This window comes from Corythoichthys intestinalis, chromosome 3 (genome assembly GCF_030265065.1).
Source record: "Corythoichthys intestinalis isolate RoL2023-P3 chromosome 3, ASM3026506v1, whole genome shotgun sequence".
NCBI lineage: Eukaryota > Metazoa > Chordata > Actinopteri > Syngnathiformes > Syngnathidae > Corythoichthys > Corythoichthys intestinalis.
The window spans coordinates 25443663-25465046 of record NC_080397.1 but is presented as its reverse complement, the minus strand read 5'-3'; the positions used below and the strand labels follow the sequence as shown (position 1 = coordinate 25465046).

At 39.7% G+C, this 21384-nt stretch overlaps 1 protein-coding gene across 7 annotated transcripts in view; it reads left to right on the top strand.

The window, feature by feature from the left end:
- Positions 1 to 21384, top strand: part of LOC130913793 (membrane-associated phosphatidylinositol transfer protein 2-like) — an 89580-nt gene that overhangs the window by 16119 nt on the left and 52077 nt on the right. For all 7 annotated transcript variants that reach the window (XR_009062818.1, XM_057832652.1, XM_057832654.1 and 4 more), the window contains exon 2: positions 19738 to 19906. Coding sequence is in view for 6 of the 7 variants with exons in the window: in XM_057832652.1 (XP_057688635.1) it covers positions 19829 to 19906 (78 nt within the window). In the remaining variant the exon portion in view is untranslated. The remainder of the gene's footprint in view (positions 1 to 19737; positions 19907 to 21384) is intronic.

Sequence of the window (21384 nt, the reverse complement as noted above, 5' to 3'; positions counted from 1 at the left end):
CATTTACAGGTCACTTTCTGTTTAATTTGTAGCAGGTTTTTGTGAAAAATCTAGGGCTGCAGCTATCGATTATTTTAGTAGTTGATTAATCGATGAACTAGTTAGTTCGAGTCATTGAGTAATTAGATAAGGAACATAGAAAATTAAAATACCTGAGCTTAGCCTCAAACTGTATAAAAAAAAAAAAGATCTAAGTACAACAAAAGAACAATGGCGTACCGCACGCAGGCTATTTTTAGACCGTGACGTCGTATTGTAAAGCGGAAGTAAAGCCGAAGTGGGACGTTATAGACCCGCCCTCTCATAGACACAACGTAATTAGTGTTACTTTTCTCCGGTAATCTTTCAAAAACGAACATGCCGATCACGCATTGCTTTTTTGGAACTTGTAGAAACGACTCTAGACATTACGACACATGAAGGATGTTTTCTTCATTCGTTTCCGGAAACCAAAAACTCGGGAGGAAAAAATGTGAAGACCGAATCAACTTGCGCGGACTTTAACCCCAGCTCGGTGAATCCATTCACATTTCATATGCAGTAAACATTATGTTGGGTTGGCATGGTCTTTCATAGGACAAAGAGGTAAGCCATTTTTATATTTTTAACTTATTTTTTTAGCATAACGTTGTGCTCTACTGCTTCTGTCTGACAATGAATGACCTGAAAAGAATTACAATGGTATCTGACTGCCACTGTTACCGTTTGTTATATATATAAAAAAACAACTTTAGTAAGGGGGAAGTGTAAACAAATTATAGGATTAAGATGTGTTATCAATGAAAAAATTAAAAGTGTTCGTTGGCTGTCACTGAGTAGCATTTGCGATCGCTACACAAAGCTAAAACTAAATTACCCCCAAGAATGGTAAGAGACGTAGGACAATAAGAAAGACAGGGCTGATGGTAAAGGACAGCTTGTTGAAACAGGAGAATGTCATTGTCAGTCGCGTCGATAAAAAAGCTAAAGCTATGCTTAGGTCGGCTCGTTTTTTTCGTCTTTTTCAGCCTTCGACACTCAAGCCATCTCTTTAACTGAACATTTTTATGTTCTTCCACATCTTTGCCAGTCAATTTTGCACCAGGCACATCGTTTTCCGAGAGAATTGGTAGGTTTAGCTCTGTAAACATCTCCTTCGTACACGATTTCCATTCATTTCAGTTGCTAAGTAGGGACAAACGGTCGCTTGTACCTACTTAGCAACAGTAGCTAATGTCATGAATATTAATGAGCGGAAGTGACGTGTTGCTTGCGGTACGCCATTGGCTAACGTACATAGCAAAGTCCGCTAGCGTAAATGCTATAAAATGTAAACTTTTTTTTTTTTTTATACAAAGACTTTAACAAATGGCTCAAACACATATTCCCACAAAAAAAGCTAAATATACCTTATATACTATATATACTAAATTACGTCTTTATTAAAAAAACATGAGCTCAAACAAAAACTTAGCTTATGTTGGTCTTAACAGGGAGCAGCTGGATTCAGCCATGTGAAATGAGTTATATTCATTATTGCCACTAGAGGACCATGTATCCACCCAAATCAATAAAACTAAATGCAAACACTTTCAAAACAAACCATCACAACGTCACTTTAATTAAACAAATACTCGAAACACCGAAATATAATTAAAATCTTTTTTCTAATCAAATTACTTGAGTTAATCGAAAAATCCTTGCGGCACTAGAAAAATTACGACAATTTTGTGAGCAATTGGAAATGAATGGGGCCATTAAAAATGTATTTTGTCAAATTTTGCCAGAACTCAGGCATGAAAATCTCTCACCTTGCGGCGAAATTCGCCGTTTTGAAGTCAAAAAGGGCGACCTACGTGAATTGCGTAGATCCGAGGAGAAATTCTTTTTGGGAGGAGGGGGGGGGGTCGGGAGGTTTTATTTAATTATTATTATTATCATCATGTGATTAACTTATTACGTAAACTGAGCACTTAAGAACACAGTCAGCAAATCCTTCTAGATGCTTCGCTGACGAGAGCTAATCATCGGCCCAAGCTGCGTTCCATTATTCCAAACGCGCGCACTCCTTACGCGTGTACATGGAGTGCTCGGAGAGCCTTCGGTTGCATTGCAAAGCTAAAAAGCAGGCCTTATCCACATCGGGGCAGACCAGAGCGCAGCATACACACTTGCCTGTATTTGCCAGCAGATTGAATTTGGTGAGAAATGGTTTCAATCGTTTTCACGTTTTGCGATATAAAAAAGTTACTGCCATTCGTTGCAGCTTGCGTTGAACACTGCCAGAGCTAGCCAAATCTCCCATGAAAAAAAATAGCTCCCGTTAAATTGGCGTCAAGCTTGTGTATTTAGCGGTAATATAAACGAAGAAACACACTGTTGAGTCAAATTAAGCGGCATTCTCTCGGATGGAGGGGGTGCCTCACATTGCTCCCGTCGTCCGCCGGAGACGCGTTATTTTCGGCTTGGATTTGAGCTGACGGCCGGTGTCGGCACAACAGCGGCCCGACGAGTGGTGGGAATGAGTCCTGCTTCTTAAAGCTTTTCAGAAATACAGGGATCCCTCGTTTTTCGCGGTTAATGGGGACCAGAACCCGCCGCAATAAGTGAAAACCGCGAAGTAGGCCCCCCACCCCAATTTTTTTGTGCGTGTTCAATGCATTTATTCAGATTTTACATTGGAAAAAAGATACATATATATATAAGACATGTTTTTTCACTTTTTTCACCAAAGTATCATTTATAAATGGTTTTCAAGCACTTCAAAATGTAAGAATTATGATAAGTTTTAAACATGTTACTGCCCCACCGAATTATTTTTAAACAAGAATAAAGTAGTTAGAAAATGCTTGGCTTTATTAAAAGCTTCATAGTGAGTCTACTCAAACCCTCTCAGGCTTTGGTAAACGGTGATTGGCACATGTGCAAAGTTTTTCTTTTTATATATATTTTTTTGTTTGAAGCAACTTATTTGATTGAATAATAAAGACACAAATGTCCTAGCCAAAATGTGGCCCAAACGCAAAACATTACTTAAATGGAAACATTTGTTTCAATCAAGAAAAATAGTTTTCAAATGCTTTTTTTGTCTCAAATTTATTATTGCAATCAAAAACTTTTTTTTTATTGAAGCTACTTTTTGGGATTAAAAGTATATACTGTATTTTGATTGAAGCAACTTTGTTTTTGATAGAAGTAACTTTGTTTTTTGATTGAATAATAAAAACACAAATCTAACTCCATCGTTATTGAGTGAGAAAGAAATTAAGAAAGCTTTAAAACTAAAAGCCACCGGGGAGTCTGTTTGTTTTTTTAAATATTTATATTTCATTACATAGACATGCGTCGTAGGGAAGGGAGATTGAGGGATAAAAAAAAAGGAGTTAGATGAGGCTGCTAAAGGCAGTGGATACCTCATCAGCTGGGTGAATAGCAGACCTGGTAAGAACAAGTTTGCAAGGATAGTCGGGTATTAAATCCAATTATAAACAGAATTACAATGTTATTTTTCTATAAGATTTTTATGTCATTACTTTATTAATCATTAGGTGCTAGAGTTGTTAAGTATGGATAATAATGAAATAATAGTTTTAAGAAAACTGTGCTGTTGGTGGCTCAGTGACCATCTGATGTGGTTTGTTCTCAGATGAACAAGTTGAGGAAGGAAGTTTTGATGCAGAGGTTGAAGGAAGAAAAGAGGCAGACTGACTGAGTCACAGCCAGAAAGTGTGGATGACAGTTTTGATTTCTATTCACTGTTGCCCCCTCCCAATTAGAGTATGTCACAGTCGCAGCCAATTATTATCTAAAGCTGGTTAAAATTGAAGTTATGTTGTTTTAAGGTGTATTAAATACTTGTTCATGTGCCCCTTTTGATCTACGAGCACCCACCCCTCCACCGGTCTCTGCATGGCCCTGCTGAAACACAGTGTGGGTCGACAGAGCTCAATATTTTGTTGGGGTATACAATACAGTGTACTGGAATATATTTCCTCCACACCCTTCTCACCTTTTTAACCCCTGACCCATTTTCATGCCTGAGAACTGTACATTTATGACAAAAGCTTGCTGATACCATGCGCGGCTTGATTTTTGTGAATTTTTTAATGTGTGAATTATGCGAAATATACAAAAACTGGAAGACCATAACATTTGGAAATTGGGTATATCTTTGCAATTGGAAATGAATGGGACCGACCATTCCAGTTTAAACGGATCGGACATCTACGGCTGTCGGTGGCGGCTGATGAGTCGAGGCGGCGTTTGCATCCAAACCGGAGCGGTGACGGGATGATGGCCTCCTGCTTTTTTGCGGCGCGCGCTCTTGCGTCACTGCCTCCAGAGGGGGCTATTTTTAGAAGGGGACCAGCTAACAACGTCAGGCACTCCGCTTGCGTATGCGCGGATTATTGTGACCGAGCTATTTTTACATTCTGTGTGTGTGATTTTTTTTTCTTCCTTTTTTTGGGTCAAGCGCAGTGCTCTCTCTCACTCACACATTGGAGAGTTGCAGGTCTGGCATCTGTAAACCAAAAGAAGAGCTGACAAAATAAATTTTCTAATATATGCAGAATGTTGTTTACTAGAAAATGCAATTTCTGTAGAAAGTGCATGGGGGTGCTTTGCTCTCCCCTGGGTCACTTGCTAATCATTTTGAGGCATTTTCAAGTCGCTTGTGAGCTCATTGGCCACGACCACTCAAAATGAATTGTTATCCAATGGTGCTAAAACTATTTACATCATAAACATACATGTGCAACACGAAAATGGCGTAAATTAACGCTTAACGACACGGCAAAGTCGTTAAGTGATAGGGGTGCATGCAGTTGTTGTGTGTAGATAACATGGCAAACGTAAGTTAATATTCCTTTCTTTAAAGAAAGTTTGTAGTGTGTACTTTGGAATCGCTGCATTCGCGGTCATTTTTAACGTGACCCGCATGCCAATTTTGTCAGAACACCGGCAATGTGTGGCAGAAAAATACAGCAAACATAAAATTACATTTGTTTTTAGCCCCATCGTGTTAAGTGCAGGGAAAATACAACTCACCCGCTGAATCAGTGGGAGGCCTGAACTTATTTCGTTGAGACGAGATGGTCCCGAGATGGGAGAGTGAGAGAAGCCCGCTTCACAAAGATACGATGTTGGAAATTGTAGCACAGTATTTAGTGCTCTCCTAGAGATGTCAGGATATTCCGAAATGACTTTAATCCAGAACATCAGCAGAGTTGTTGTCTCAAATGTACGTTTAAGGTCGCCGTGATTTGCGATCTCTACAAGCTGATATTCCTGTCGCACAGACATGCTCAAATCACTCGCTTTATTCACATTTAGTGATTCGAGGTTGTAGGCTCATCTTCTGGCTCGTCAGGTTCCCTTTTCCCCGTAAAAAATCTGTCCAAAGACGTCTGTTTTTCGGTCATTCAAATGTGGGGGCTAATTATTTCCGGGAACAAATGTGATGGGCGACGACCTACGTCATACGTTATTATCGAGGCCAAGCACACATAGATATACAAAACAAGATGTACTGCTAACAGTCCAATCAATGCATTTCTATGACGGCCTCCTATCCTGTAGTTGTATATCCAGAATAGACGGGGATATTGGTGTGTTAAGCGGCACAGGCGAAAGTCAATCGGCCAGAATGCAGTCGTTAATAAATTATTATTTCTGCGCGGCCCGGTCATTGTGGACCCCTGTTTTAGGGTACTTACTGGTCACTTTGGTACGTTCCGGAGTCACTTCCTACAACTTTTGGCTCATTTCCTGTGAAATTTAGGTCACTTCCTGTTGATTTTGGAATATTTACATGTCACTTTCTGATGAGTTTGTCTCATTCCTGGGTACAGGTGCAAAATAATTATTGGTCCAATAATTATCTATCTGATCATAGGAATTATTACGTTATCCCAATAAATCCAATAACATTAGGCCAAATAATATATAATATTTTTGGGACGATGTCTGTGGATTGGGATGTGTGCGTGTGTTTCCACTTCTGTCTTACCAGTATGGTTTTGTTACTGTTCTAGAGGCTGTATTTTTCCATCACTAAGTGATGAACTTTACTATGGTAATTAGCAAATGTTTGCATTTTCAGTGTTATGTTTACAAGTTATTGAGAGGCATTTTGGTTATTGATAGGCTTGCTGCCTTATAATTGCCAGGTTAAGAAAGTTGTTTCATGGACAAAGACCATAACAGTCTCCTCTACTGTTGCACCAAATGTTTTATCTGCTGACAAAGCACAATACCTGTTGGGTTTATGTTTGTTTTAGTTCAGTGCTCATTGTTCAGGGGAACACATCGTCATCGTCATTGACTTTGACTGATTGATTGTGATTAACTTGAATTACAGTGGTACCTCGACATACAATCGCTTCAACACGCGATCTTTTCCACATCCGACGTAAAATTTGACTCGCCATTTGTTTTTACATCTGACAAAATGCTCGAAATACGACGATTTATGACAGCGTCGCAATTTCATTGTTTTCCCGCAAGACGGACGCACGGCGGATTTTCTTGTGAGAGAAATCAACATGGGTTCCAAGAATGTTAAAGCAGGTAATGAAAAAGAAAAAAGGTGAGGCTCACCATTTAAATGAAGATGGAATGATAGAAAAATATGAGCGTGCGGTACGCTTCCGTGAACTGCTTGACAATACTCCTGCGACCTCCATTTGCCAGTCTTTATAAGTTAAGGTGACAATTATTATTGTGGTACCATTGCCAAAGCGGTCGTCAGGTTTTTAATCGTTTATTTCAGAACTTGTGCAACACAACACGCCAACTGCCAGCAACAACAGGACGTTAAAAGAGAAAGTAATATGTCAACTGCACTCTCTCTCACTCTGCCGTCGGCCCCGCGGTGCTTTCAGGTACACTACACAAAATACATCCGTCACATTAGAACCCGTCCGTCAAACCTTTTCTTTTATCCCAGGCAATAGTAGGTGGTTTTATTTATCTGACATGTTTCGGCGAGCACTTCCGCCTTCGTCAGACGGTCACTGATGTTGGTGTGACGCGTCTTTATCAGCTGATGGATGAAGGCGTGACTCGACTGTCATTTTGACAGGCGAGTCACGCCCTCTGCTGCCCATTCACTCTTCCAAGATGCTGTTCCAGGTCGTAGAGCGCATGTATGCCCCCTCGTCCCTGTTGATGGTCCTTGGGCCCCGCTCGGAATCCACCACTAGTATTTTTTGATCTCCAGGTGTTCATATATATTATTGGTTATCGTATCGAAATTGGTCTGGAAGAGCGGGAAGTTATCAATATCGGTTTCAAAAAATGGATATGGTGCACCCCTATTCCTGGGTCAGTTACAATAAATTATTGGATCATTTCGTATTCAATTCAGGGCATTTCCGGGTCACTTTGTTTATTGGTTACTTCTGTTGATTCCCTGTCACTTTTTGTTCATTTTAGGGCATTTACATGTCACTTTCTGAGGATTTTTGGTGCATTCCTGTGTCACTTCCTATACCGTTTTGATTATTTTCTATTGAATTTAGGACTTTACTGGGTCACTTTCTGGTCACTTCATGTTGATTTTGGGGCATTCCCAGGTTACTTCCTGTTGATTCCCTGTCACTTTTTGTTGGTTTTGGGGCATTTATGTGTCACTTTCTGATGATTTTGCAGCATTTCTGGACCACTTTCTATACATTTGTGTAGAGCTGTCCCGACTAGTCGACATAGTCGACGTCATCGATGACGTAAATCCGTCGACGAGCACAATATCCCGTCGACGGTTAATGAAGGGTTAAAAAAATATATGCGTGGAAAGTTAGAATGTCGGATGCTCTGTTTGCAAGCGGGGAAAGCGGCACAAAGCCAAAAAAAAAGCGCACCAGAGTGTCCAAAACATTGCCTTATTTCAAAGAAACAAGGGAGAGTACACTCTTATGTCCTGTCTCTTCAATGCCAAGCTTTGCTGCACGTTGGCCGTGAATAAAAACCTCAAGCGCCTTCACGCAGTTTGTAATTTTTTTTATTTTTTTTTTTTTCGTTTTTTGTACACCAGAGGGTGCTGTCGCCTTACTAAATAATAATGTTTCATTGACAATGGGCCTATAAGTGCTATTACTATTGTTCTTAATGCTAATTGAAAGGTTTATTTCATGTTATGGTTTATTTTATGGTATAGAAAATTATATAAGGTTAAAAGGTCATAAATATATACAGTATATACAGTGATTGCACTCAAGGGAGAGATTGTCAATGATAAGGTAATAAATTAAGGTAAATGCAATTCATATAGGCAATTCATTGATATATAAATAAGGTTTAAAAGGAAAAAGGTGAAAAGTTTTTGTTAATTTCTAATTATGTTGCTTTATTTGTGTGCACCGTAGCTCTTACAGTGTGTTTACATCAAGGATGGAATAAAAGTTGTAAACCATCAGTTTAAGAGACCATCTTTTCAATCGGGAGGCTACACTAGTTAATTCTATCAGCATTTGAACTCATTGTTTATTTGTGATTTATTATTGTTATTTACATGTTTATTTGTACTTTAATAAATAAATTGAGTGTTCCAATATGTTTTTTGTGAATTGATAAGCGTCAACAAAAATTTCATTGCTAAATTAGTAAAACAAAAAAAAATTAATTATTAGATTAGTCGACTAATCGTAAAAATAGTCGGCTGACTAATCGGGAGAAAAATAGTCGTTTGGGACAGCCCTACATTTGTGGATAATTTCCTCTTGAATTTAGGGCATTTCCATCTCACTTTCTGTTTATTGGTCACTTCCTCTAGATTTTGTGTTATTTTCCTTTTTTTTTTTCCAGTTTTCTTTTTAAACCTGTCCTTTTCAGCTGCTTACACACAGAATAGGAATCTGAGTGTCCTTATCGTCTGAACACTTGTAATGTATCACATGGTAGATTGATATACTCACACTGTGGTGGTTCATTATGTTTTATTAGGAGATGGCAGTGAACAGGAAGGGATTATGGGGGGGACAGAAAGGAATGATGCAGACAGAAGAGAAAAACTACCAACAACAAGAAATGCATTATTACACACCATATGAACATAGTAGGTTTGTGTCACTTTTTGATTATTTTGGGACATTCCCAGGTCTCTTCCTATACATATTGTGTCACTTTTTAAATTTTGGGTCACTTTCTGTTGATTTTCCATCCATTTCTGTCGCTTTTGAGGCATGTCTATGTAAATGGCAGGCAATTAAGTTAGAGTTAATTTTCAGTCACTTACTTGTCAGTTTTAGGTTACTTAATGGTCACCTCCTGTTTATTTTGGGGCATGACTGTGTCACTTCCTGTATATTTTGGGTGGCTTTCTATTGATTTTGCACTATATACAGGTCACTTAAGGTTTATTTTTGGGTCGCATTTGTAATGGATTGGTGGTCTGACATCGTTAATTGCACTAAAAGCATTATTAGGGACAACGTTAAGGTGGCAGGATAAATTGTATGCTAAAAAAGAAGAAATTTCGCTCTTGTTTGAAAGGATCCAAGTTGAGTGCAAATATCCATAGTGGGCGGGCATATGCTCTTATCTAACTGACTACTGTACCTTGCTTTTTTTGGAATGACATCATCCAGCGCCTCGCAGGACCAAAGCAAAATAGAATAGGACAGAACACCACGTTTTGGCTGAAAATAACTTTGCGCTGGAGAGAAACGGAAAGAAAAAGGGGCCGGAAGGAAAGCCTCCAGGCACCCAAGTCTCAGAGGACCTACCATTGAGCTCTCAAACGTGTGGCCTCTGGGCCAATTGATACAATTTACATACAATAATAATAACTTATTGTATTATTACACTTTTTTATCACCTCAAAAAAATCCCCCGAATTGCCCAAGCGACCCGAGAATGCCGCAAAATCAACTGGAAGCAACCTGAAATTGAAACTAAATCAACAGGAAGTAACCCAAGATCAATAGGCAGACAACAGGAAATGCCCCAAAAAAGAATAACAAGTCACCCAAAATCAGAGGTGGATGAAGTACTCACTTTTTTTTTACTTAAGTAAAAGTACAGATACAGGTGCAAAAAAAATACTTAAAGTGGAAGTTCAGAATTTTTTACATTAGACTTAAAGTGCATGTGACACGAAAAAGCATGTTTATTTCATAATACACGCGGTATTTTATGCTCCTGAAGGATATGGACCGCTTGGATGTGTATGGAAGCGATCGCTATATAGTTTTTTTTAATCCCGCGCCATGAAAATGAGTGACTTCTGGCTTCGGTCTTACATTGAGGAGGAGGGTGCTGTGACGTGTACGAGTGAAGGCGTCCTCTTCACTATACAGCGTACTGTTGTGTATGAGGACGAAGGATTCAGCTGATTTTGCGGATTAATACGTTTATTTTTCGCATCACGCCAGCCAAACGGCTGCAGAAAAATCATTCTGTATGAGGGAGTATGCGCCTTTTTGGAGTTTCAAAAGGTTCCCATTCACCGTGGATATTGGCCAAGCCCTACTACTATGTGACCATTGGACTTACGAGGAAGTGAGTAAACATCTTGTTTTGCATTATGTCAAATATTAATACAGCGATTACAAAGTAAACACTACAAACTTTCTTTAAATAAAGGACTACTTGCGTTTGATCATTGATAGGCATGTAAAAAGCTCTCCTCGTGCACATTAGCTGCACGTTATCTGCACAACAACTGCAGCCGCCCTCCTCCGGGGAACGAACTGTAAATTGCTCACCGCCGGGCGGTTTGCCGATCCGCAAAGACAATCGACAACCCAGTCGTCATGTCAAATAATCCGGCCTAGTTATGTGTGATTTTCCGCTTCGAAGACTTTGAAACATCACTCGGTTCAGGTTAGCATGTCGGCTAGCTGTCACACCTCTTGGTTTGTTTACATTCTCCGAAGCCGGGGAAGGGAAATGACATATGTCCGATTTAGCTGTCATAAAATATCGTTCGGGAGGTGCGACAGTAAAGGTGAAGTTGACAGTTTTGACCATTATGGAGTAATTTTGCCATGTCGTCCTGAATAAGTGCATTTTTATTATTTCATATTCCATTTAGCACAAGACTGTTATTTGTCATGACCATGCCATTTATTTAGCAATTGGGGAAAATACTTGGATAAAAAGAATATCCTGTAAAAATATTGAAGAGACAGAAACAATGACTTTTTGCAGCTCTCTTCGTCGCGTTTTCCTCGTTGTGAATAGTTCCCCCTCGACGAGCTGACTGGTCCTTCTCAAGCCATTTATTTAGCTATTGGGGAAAAATACTTAGATAAAAAGAATATCCTGTAAAAATATTGGAGTAGAGAGACTGAAACAATGACATTTTGCGGCTCTCTTCGTCGCGTTTTCCTCGTTCGGAATAATTCCCCCTCAATGGGCTGAATAGTAAAACCGATGAGCCCATTCTCCCGCTGACGTCATCCACCTGTTGGGGACGCTAGAGCCCTATAATGGTAGGCGTGGCTAATCGGCAGATTAAAAGACTAATTTCTCGTCATCTGCGCTTTGCTAAATTGTGTGCTAAATTTATATAGTCGAATCATCTCAAAATATGATTCTAATTCACATAATAATGCTATTTAAGACTTTTTTTTCTCCTGTCGTATGCTCTTTAATCTTCGCGTAAGCGGCGGTTTATTTAGTCGGTGGAGTTGATTTCAACCAATTCTATGCAGTTTGTTAGTTATTCATTAGTTTCAGGGCTCCGGAGTGGCTAAGTTAGAGCGAGTCAGTGGTCCTGTCTTAGCTTGCCAATAAAAAAATATTATTAACAGATGTAACTTAGTCAAATAAATTCAAAATGCAGATCATTGTTTAAAATACAAATGCGGCTAAAACAATGTCACACCAAATGAGGGACTATTTTTTGTGTGTGTAATGCAACCACAATAGAGAGGACTGCTTTGGCCACTCATGCTCATGCTGCATTAGAGGAAGGTGGGAAGTCGGATTTATCCCACTCGGATGGTACCAATTGTGACCTCAAAGCGTTCGAAGTGAATGTAAACAGCAAGATGGCTGATAGTAACAAATTGGCTTTTATTTTGGCCATCAAAAGACATTTTGACCTCCAGCAAACCTGCCTTCTCGTAAGTGATCAAATAGTGGAGGAATAACGACGGCTAAGGTAAATAACAGACACTATAAACTGCCTTCTTTAGTTTTACTGGTGACGGTCTGCTTTTTGACGGGCAGTGCCATTTTGTTGAAGGAAAGCAGATTGAAACAACGCACGAAGTCGGGGTACTTTTTTTTCCCTGACTCCGTGACTAGGGCCTCCCAGTTCGAGTAGCATTTCAATGATATTTTTCCTGGTCGGAGGGTGGAAATCTCCGACTTCCCACCTTTCTCGAATGCATCATCAGTCTGCTGAGTTGACTAATGAACAACAACATGGCAAAATGTGCATTTAGATGCTATGGAAACAGAAGAAATGGGCAAAGGAAAGTTTCCACAAATTCCGTATGAAGAACAAGGAACAAATATAAACCGTGGTTACTTGTTACTGGCTACAACATCAACACACCAATGAGAAAAAAAAATAGCACCCCGCTCTGCAGCCTGTTCCCTGCAGAGCTGCTGGATTACAAATGTTGGTCATACTACAGTTATTGACATGCAATGGTAAATTTGAATAACTTTATCCTGAAAACATAGCCATCACTATTGATTGCATGGGTCATCGGTGATTTTCATGCATGCAAATGTTGTTTTTTATTGGCATGCTAAGGCGGGACCATTGACTAGCGCTAGCTTAGCTACACCGGAGCCCTGAAACTAACAAATAACTAACAACTGCACGGAATTTGTTGAAATCAACTCCATCAACTAATTAAACTCCTGCTCGAAGATAAAGCCTATTGTCAAAAATTCTGAACTGTATCTAAGAAAGAAAATACTCAAGTAAAAGTAGAAAAGTATGTAATATACGCATATATACATACATACAGAGCTCTGAGTCAATGTTAAAAAACCAGAAAATTCATTGACTGCTCAGTTATATTTAAAACTGTGCAGAATGGAAAAAACAAGCAATAAAATTGACTGCACTCAGTGCACTGTAAACAGAAGCTTAAAAAGCTCAAAAGCTCCAAAACTTAGCTTAATAGCATCAATTTGAAGGTGCGCTGATCTTGCTGTTGGTTTTGATTGGTCAATATCTTCGCCTACCTAATCTTGCTTGTACTCTTGTTGCTGCCTCTAGTGCTCAATTACGGTATAGTTGCACAGGGCTTATCGATTGAGCCAGAAGCATGAAAACGATACTATCAATTCTAGAGCTGGGAATCTTTGGGCACCTAACGATTCGATTACGATTCAGAGGCTCCGATTCGATTATAAAACGATTATTGATGCAACCCCCTCCTTTTTTTTTTTTTTTTTTTAATGTTTTGTACGTTAGTTCCAAAATTGTTCAAAAATACTCTCAGGCTAAACCACACTACTATTTCAGTATCAAGTTAACATATATCAGTAAACAAATATACAAAAATAACATTAAATAAAAAATCCCAGTCCCCATTCTGTATCAGCAGCTTTAAACTACATTCAATTAATTTAATGTTGTGAATCAACTGTTAAATTTGTTAAAATTGCTCCCGTTATTCCGTAATTTCCCTTTTGTCTACTTTCGACATGTGAAAGTTTTAAAACTATTTTAAAGATAGATTCAAGTCAATATTTTACCGATTTAGGAGTATTTTAGATAAAAAGTTAAATAGGTTTGCTTGGAAGGTTCGCTACAACAGCCTTGCAGGGAAGTGTACTGCTTTAAGATGGCGGCCGTTTATAACGACCGCATTTAGCTTTTTGTAGATGTGCTGCTAACACTACCAAATCTTTATTGCATCTAGTCCTATATAAATGATATCCACCGTAAAATTATATGGATGTACTTTGTAGCAGCTTTTCAGCAGCAGTCAGGTATGTTGTTGTGTTTTTTTATCTCGTTGCATGAGTTGAGCTAGAGCCGTGAGTTGAGCATTGGCATTACCCGAGGGGCCGGTTAATGGGAAGCATGATGTTTAGCTACTCTCGCTCCGTTCCGTCCCGAAGACCGCGCGGCGCCCTGAGTGTTGTGTACTTCCGCTTTACTTCGCATATTTCAATAATCGGAATTTGGATGTATGTGAATCGTTCTCGAATCTTCCACGGCCGAATCGCGAATAATCTAAGAATCGGAAATTTTGCACACCTCTAATCAATTCACAATAAGGAAAAAAAGAAAACACAAAAGCAATGTGTAACGCAGGCGACTGTTTAAAAAGGGAGCATGTCCTCAGCGGATCCTTAAAAAGTCTTAAAAGGTCTTATTTATAATATGTGGTTTTTAAGGTCCTAATAAACATTATATTTTGCTCTTTTTCTAGGTATGGCATTAAATTTCACATTAGATGTAATAAATTTCATCCAGGTAGCCTAACATACGTGTGTCTGGATTTTTTTTCACGCTAACGTTATTTATTTAGCCAACCTTATTATCAAGGTGCAGTAAAAATAGAGAGGCTCCTCAGCTGTGTCTAATAGCGCAGGAATCACGCCGCAGGGGGCAGTGTGTCCTTTTAGCCATGTAGTTGAACCAGTGAACAGATGAAGTGGTTGCAACAGGCATACATGCTTTTCTTCACGTTTCTTTTATTGTCTATGCACACTTGAACATAAGTGGCTTGAGGAGCTGAAGTACTACTGGTTTTTCAAAAGTACAATTTGGAATATGAAGCGTGATGCAAAGTATGTTGAAAAGACATCAACTTGGCAACAATGGGCTGTAAAGCCCTTGACTCTCACATGAACGGGGAAAAGCATACATGCTATGCTGCTAGTCAGGCAGCAACAGTCTCCATGCAAATGTTCACACCAACATGCACTAGCACACGTACAAGGCCTTTGGTGTCGAGCCAGGTCCCAGCACAAGTGCTTTCGCTGCATTCGCCCCAACCGCTACGTTAGAGGCAGAAATACTGTGGGTGCTGCAAACGATTAGCCGACACCACTCGTACACCTCAAACGAACATGTGGGCAGTGTTCCTGGATTCTGAGTATGCCAAGTTGTTTACTTGTGGGAAAGACAAGACATCGTATCTAGTACGATTTGGTCTGGCATCGTTTATCAAGTGTGAGCTTCTGATTACCGTCGATCAGGGCAGATTTGTCATTGTCCTTGACAAATCTATGAATCGAACAACCAAAAGCAAGCAGCTTGACCTTCACGTGAGGTACTGGATGATGAAGGAGACTGGTTCTCAAGTGCAGTTCCGGTATATTGGATCACAATTTAAGTTAAACAGTTGAAGTACTGTTTTGTGAACTGAAGATGCACCGATTTATATATTTTTTTAAATCCTTTGACTTCAACCTCGAGTGTGTGTGTATGTTTTCTTTTGTTTTTTTAAACATATTTGTTCTGTGGTAGCGGTCTTATTTTTTATACTCAAAGGTCTTAAAATGGTCCTCAAAAGCATTATATTTGCTCGTCAGAAATGTACAGAGACCCCGTGGAGTAGAAAGTACAGATACGTGCTGTAAAATGTATTGAAGTAAAAAGGACCACTTCATATTTGTACTCAAGTAAAGTACAGATATACACAAAAATGTACTTAAGTACAGTAAATCAACAGGAAGTGACTTCGTCATACCACAAAATTCATTAGAAGTGACCAGAAATTTACAGGCAGTGATCCATAAATGCCCCAAAATGTACAGGAAGTGACACAGGAATGCCCCAAAATCAGCAGGAAGCAACCTGAAATTGACACTAAATCAACAGGAATTGGCCCAAAATCAACAGCAAATGACCCAAAATCAATTGGAAGTGATCAGCAAATGCCCAAAATTGAGAGCAAGTCACCCAAAATCAACAGGAAGTGACCCATTGGACTTCAACAATCAGCAGAGCAAAGCATCCCCACGCAAGCTGCATCATTTAGTTCATCTAATACTAATATGAACTCCTTGGCTGTCATTGACAGAGCGACACATCCGGTCCATTTGAAGTTGGAGGCATTGGCATTTAATGATTTTTTTTTTTTTTTTTTTTTTTCCCCCCCTCTCAATAAGTTAACCAATTTCAATTAGAAACATGAGTCCCTTCTTTGAGGAAGCAACCCAGACTCTTATTTCCAGCAAGCCCTGATAAATTGAGTTTGAGACTTAATGCCCTAAACAATATCCAAATCGTTGTGGATTGATTTTACGGTGGACGAACGATGGCAGCCCTAGTATTAGGTAAGAGCTGGCTGCCTTGCATGTGCCTAAGGGCTTAAGTTTTGCGGACGTCCGCAGGGGAATGCTTTAGCCACCCCGACCCCTGCGCAAGTACAGGCACCAAAGCTGCCCTTTGTTTTGCGGATAAATGTCGCATGAGAATCCCGCTGAGGAAGGAGCACACTGAGTAGAGCTTACGCAACCTTCGCCAGTCACGTTTGGATGGCTTTCCCACCACATATGTTCCCGACACGAGTCACAGACTGTCATCAACACGCCAAAGAGGCCAAAAATCCTTTTAACCACATATATGTATTAAGGGTGTGACAATATATCCCATCCCAATAGGCTATGGATAGGCTCGCCCCAAGAATCGATTTATCGTTTTCAAAAGATGTCACTGCTTAATCAAGGAACCCACAGATAGCTACCATCATTTTGCACAAGAATAGTGTCTAATGTTAGACAAGGCAAGGCAAATTTATGCGTATAGCACAATTCAACACAAGGCCATTCAAAGTGCTTTACATCACATGAAGAACCATGAGCAGAGATATAATGATTCATAAAAATCACATTAAATCAAGAGAAAGTTAAAGACAATTAAACAGGAAATAATATTATACATAAGATGATTAAAAAGCAAATGGCTTGAAATTTGAAATATATAGACAGTTATGGATATGCTGTCATAAAATCATTTTTAGCCCTGATTTTAAAGGAGCTAACAATTTGAGCACACTTCAGAACTTCAGGTAACTGGTTCCAAAGGTGAGGAGCTTAATAACTAAATGCTGCCTCACCCTGCTTGGTTCTTGTTCTCAGAACAAGGGGTCCCCAAACTATGGCCCGCCTCCACATTTGGTCCGGCCCCCTAAACATTTTTTTTTTTTTTTCAATAGTGTTGTTTATTTCCTGGCTTTTTTTTGTTGTTGTAAAGAACCCAGAGAGGGTTATTTGGTTATCATCTATTTAATTAATAGTGTTATTATTATTTATTATTATATTATATTACCGGTATATTATATTATATTGTATTGTTATTATTATTATTTATTTATTTATTTTATTATTATTTTTATTTACTTTTGTTCCGTGAAGAATCCAGAAAGGGTTATTTGATTGTGGCTTTCTGAAAAACAATAATTTTTTTTCATTTAGGCACTCTGCAATCGTCACACTTTTTCTGTTACAAACTGACCCGGCCCCTCATCAGAGAAGGAAAAAGTTATGTGGCCCTCACAGGAAAAAGTTTGGGGACCCCTGATCTAGATGCTTCATAGGGATCTAACAAATCAAGCATGTATTTTGGTCCAAGGCCATTAAATGTGTTGTAGAGGAGCTGTAGTAATTTATCATCTATCCTTTGACTTACTGGAAGCCAGTGTAAGGAATTCAAAACCGGTGTAATGTGGTCAATTTCCTTGTATATGTAAGGACTCTGGCAGCAGCATTCTGTACTCGCTGCAGCTTCCTGACTGATTTTTTTTAATCAAGACCTGTAAATATACAATTGCAGTAGTCCAATTTTTTCCCCCAGTTTTTCCCATGTCTTGTTTAGTCAGAAGCCTCTTAATACTGGCTATATTTTTTAGGTAGTAATAAGCAGATTTAGTGACGGACTTTAGATGGCTATCAAATTTTAGGTCTGAGTCAGTAATTGCGCCAAGATTTCTGACATGATTTGTAACTGTAAGTGACATTGTGCCAAGGTGCTTGCTTATCTTTGACCTTTCCTTTTTGGCTCAAACATGATCACTTCTGTCTTCTCCACATTTAGCTGGAGAAAATTCTGGCATATCGATTCGTTGACTGAGGAATGCATTTACTCAGGGAGACTAAGGGACTATAATCATGCGGGGCCACAGAAATGTAGAGTTGTGTGTCATCTGTATAGGTGTGATAGGAGATGTCATACTGTTGCATCATCTGAGCTAGGAGAAGCATATAGATGTTAAATAGAAGTGGTCCAAAAATGGACCCTTGAGGGACCTCACACGTGACTTTGGTTCGTTCTGACCGATGGTTTCCGATTGACAGAAAGAAATTCCTATCATGTAAATAAGATATTAAACCACTGAAGAACAGTGTCAGCGATCCCTACCCTAACCGTGACGAATGTGGCACTGAGATCCGACGGTAGCAGAACAGATGATTTGCCTGCATCAGTATTGCGACGAATATCATTTAGAACTTTGATAAGTGCTGTGTGGCCGAAACTCAAATGAGTTGAAAAGATTGTTTTGCATCATAAAAACCTAGTTAACATATTTGCAGCGCAAAGATGAACATTCGGATCACTTTTTGTTCAGTAGCCCAAAAAGAGGAAGTCATCTGAAATGTTCCATTGGAGGATATTTTTTGCTATTTTCCTTGGTATTTCATTGGCTGACATTGATGGCGCTAGACGTCCAATTCATTTCGACTGGCAGGGGGCGAATGACATTTGGGTTATTTCCAGGTGATTTTGGGGCATTTACAATACACTTGCTTTTGGTTTTGGGTCACCTTCTGTTGTGTCTGGGGCATTCCAGGGTCATTTCCTGTACATTTTCACTCATTTCCTGTTGATTTTAGGGCACTTCTGGGCCACTTTCTGTTTATTTTGGGGAATTTTTGGGTAAACTCTAGTTGAAATCATGGCGTTTCTGGTTCACTTCTTGTCAATTTAGGCCACTTTCTGTTCTTTTTGGGGTAAGATCCTGTTGATTTTGGGCATTTCTGGGTGACTTCTTGTCCAAATCAGGTCTGGTCACTTCTTCTTGATTTTCGGCCACTTCCACTTGATTTTGGAGCATTTCCTGGTCGGTTTTTTTTTTTTTTAAGGGCATTCCCGGTTCACTTTCTGTTGATTTTGGGCATTACTCGGCCATTCCCTGTTGGTTTTGGGGCTTTAAATTTTTTTAAATTAATTTTTTAAATTTTTGTTAATTTTGGGTCTCCTCCTGTACATTTTTGTGGCACTTAGGGGTCACGTCCTGTACATTTTGCATCATTTCCTGTTGATTTTTGGGCATTTCCAGGTCGTTTTCTGTCTTTTCTTTTTCCAGTGCTTTTGGTTCAGCTGTGAACATTTGAGGCAAAACCAAAAGAGAGCCTGCATCATGTGAATTTTTGGAAAGTTTCCAAGCTGGAATGGTGTGAACCAGTCCAAGCGTGTGGGCTCTGCAGCGTGCTGAAAAAAAAGCAATATATACGTGGGGAGCTTTGCTTTACCACTTTAATATGATTTCTTCAGCTGTGGCGAAACGATATTGCGCCCCGAGCAGCGTGGACTTTTTGTTTTTCGCCCCAACTCGGACCACCCACACACGTTGCGGACGCACAACGAACAGCGTGGTGGCACGCGCTCGCCGGCCTCGTGCCATTCAGGGGGGCTCTGAGATAATGACGTAATGCTCACCGACTGAACTGTTAATCCCTCTTATTGCCGAGCAAGGCCCCCCCCATGTGACGGAAGTTGCCGGCGGGGCCCGACTTTCGGCCGCGCATATAAGTAGAGAAGTTTAGCGCGGGCGCCGCTGCGGGTCGAGCACTTCTTCTAACGGCACGTCGTTCTCTTTCCCATTACAGGAGTCGCCCATGAGGACGTTAGAGCGGCCCGTTTGACGCGGCGCTCGTAGGGAGCCCCGCTTTTGCAGTCTTTGGCCCCCCCTGCTCCAGCATGCTTATCAAAGAGTATCACATCCCCATGCCGATGAGCGTGGAGGAGTACCGCATCGCCCAGCTCTACATGATCCAGGTGAGCCATAGGGTTGTCAAAAGTAACTGAAATTCATTGCTGCGGCCCTACATTACCTGTAATTGACGACGTTATACATGTTGCCGCTGTCAGTGGCGCTGAAAGATGAACATTTCCAGTCAGCTCTGTCAGTTTCAATGAATTGAATGTCTATCATTCTCAATGGCAGGTAAGGAGTCAATTTTGGGTCACTTTCTGTGATTTTGGGTTTCTTCTAGTACATTTTGGGGCCGTCCGAGTCACTTCCGCTACATTTGGGATCATTTCCTGTTGACGTTTGGTCATTTCTGTGTCACTTCCTGTTTATTGGTAACTTTCTATTGATTTCGAATTACTTTCTGATGATTTTGGGGCATTCCTGGATCACTTCTTGTACATTTTTGGTTAATTTCCTATTCATTTTGGGTCTCTTCCAGTAAATTTTTGGGTCACTCTGATGTCACTTCCTGTACATTTCCTGTTGGTTTTAGGGCATTCCCAGGTCACCTCCTGTACATTAATCATCACCTGTTCATTTTGGGTTGCTTTCTGATAATTTTGGGGCATTCCAGGATCACTTCCTGTACATTTTGGGTCACTTCCTGTTGATTTTAGGTTATATCCAGGTCACCTCCTGTTCATTGGTGACTTCCTGTTGATTTATGGTCACTTTTTGTTGATTTTGGGTTACTTTCTGATAATTTAGGAGCATTCCTGGATCACATCCTGTACATTCTGGGTCACTTCCTGTTAATTTTGGGGACATTCAATTTTTGGTGGGTCAGAAATAATGACCACCAATGAAGAAACACAGAAAGTTCTTTAAAAAAATAAAATAAAATAAATAAATATATATATATATATATATATATATATATATATATATATATATATATATATATATATATATATATATATATATATATATTGTTTATGTAGTATTTTGAAAATGGTATCAGGTGTTCATTTTACTTGCAATGCTTAGTTTTAGTTTAATTTTATGAGTTTTAATGTTAGTTTTAGTTTTAAAAAACTCATGTTGACATTGTTGCATAATATTCATGGTTGCAAATTTCATATTTCTTGTTTCAAATGCACTGAATTTCCAGCTCCAATGTTTTTCCCAGAGTCCGTTATTACTGTAAATTCCTCGTGTGTAGCAAAAATAATGAATGATGACTCAACCATCGGTGTATTGGTTCCCTAAAAGCTGCGACTCTATACAACATTAGTGGTTACTTTTCCACCTAACGTGTTGACGGGAGGTCTCCGTGGCAGTTCTGACAACGGCAGCGGCGGCAGCTTGATTCCTGCGGTCGACAGAGGGTGGAAGGAGAGGAAAATACAGGACTGGACAGGACATTAATCAGCTTGGGAGGAGGAGAACTCTGAACGTGCTGCCTAGCAGAGCTCTTTAGTGATGACAGGTCCTTCATTAGCCGCAGCCAGGCGCCGATCTCAACTGTGTCTGGAAAGACGATACATCAGGGGTCTCAAAC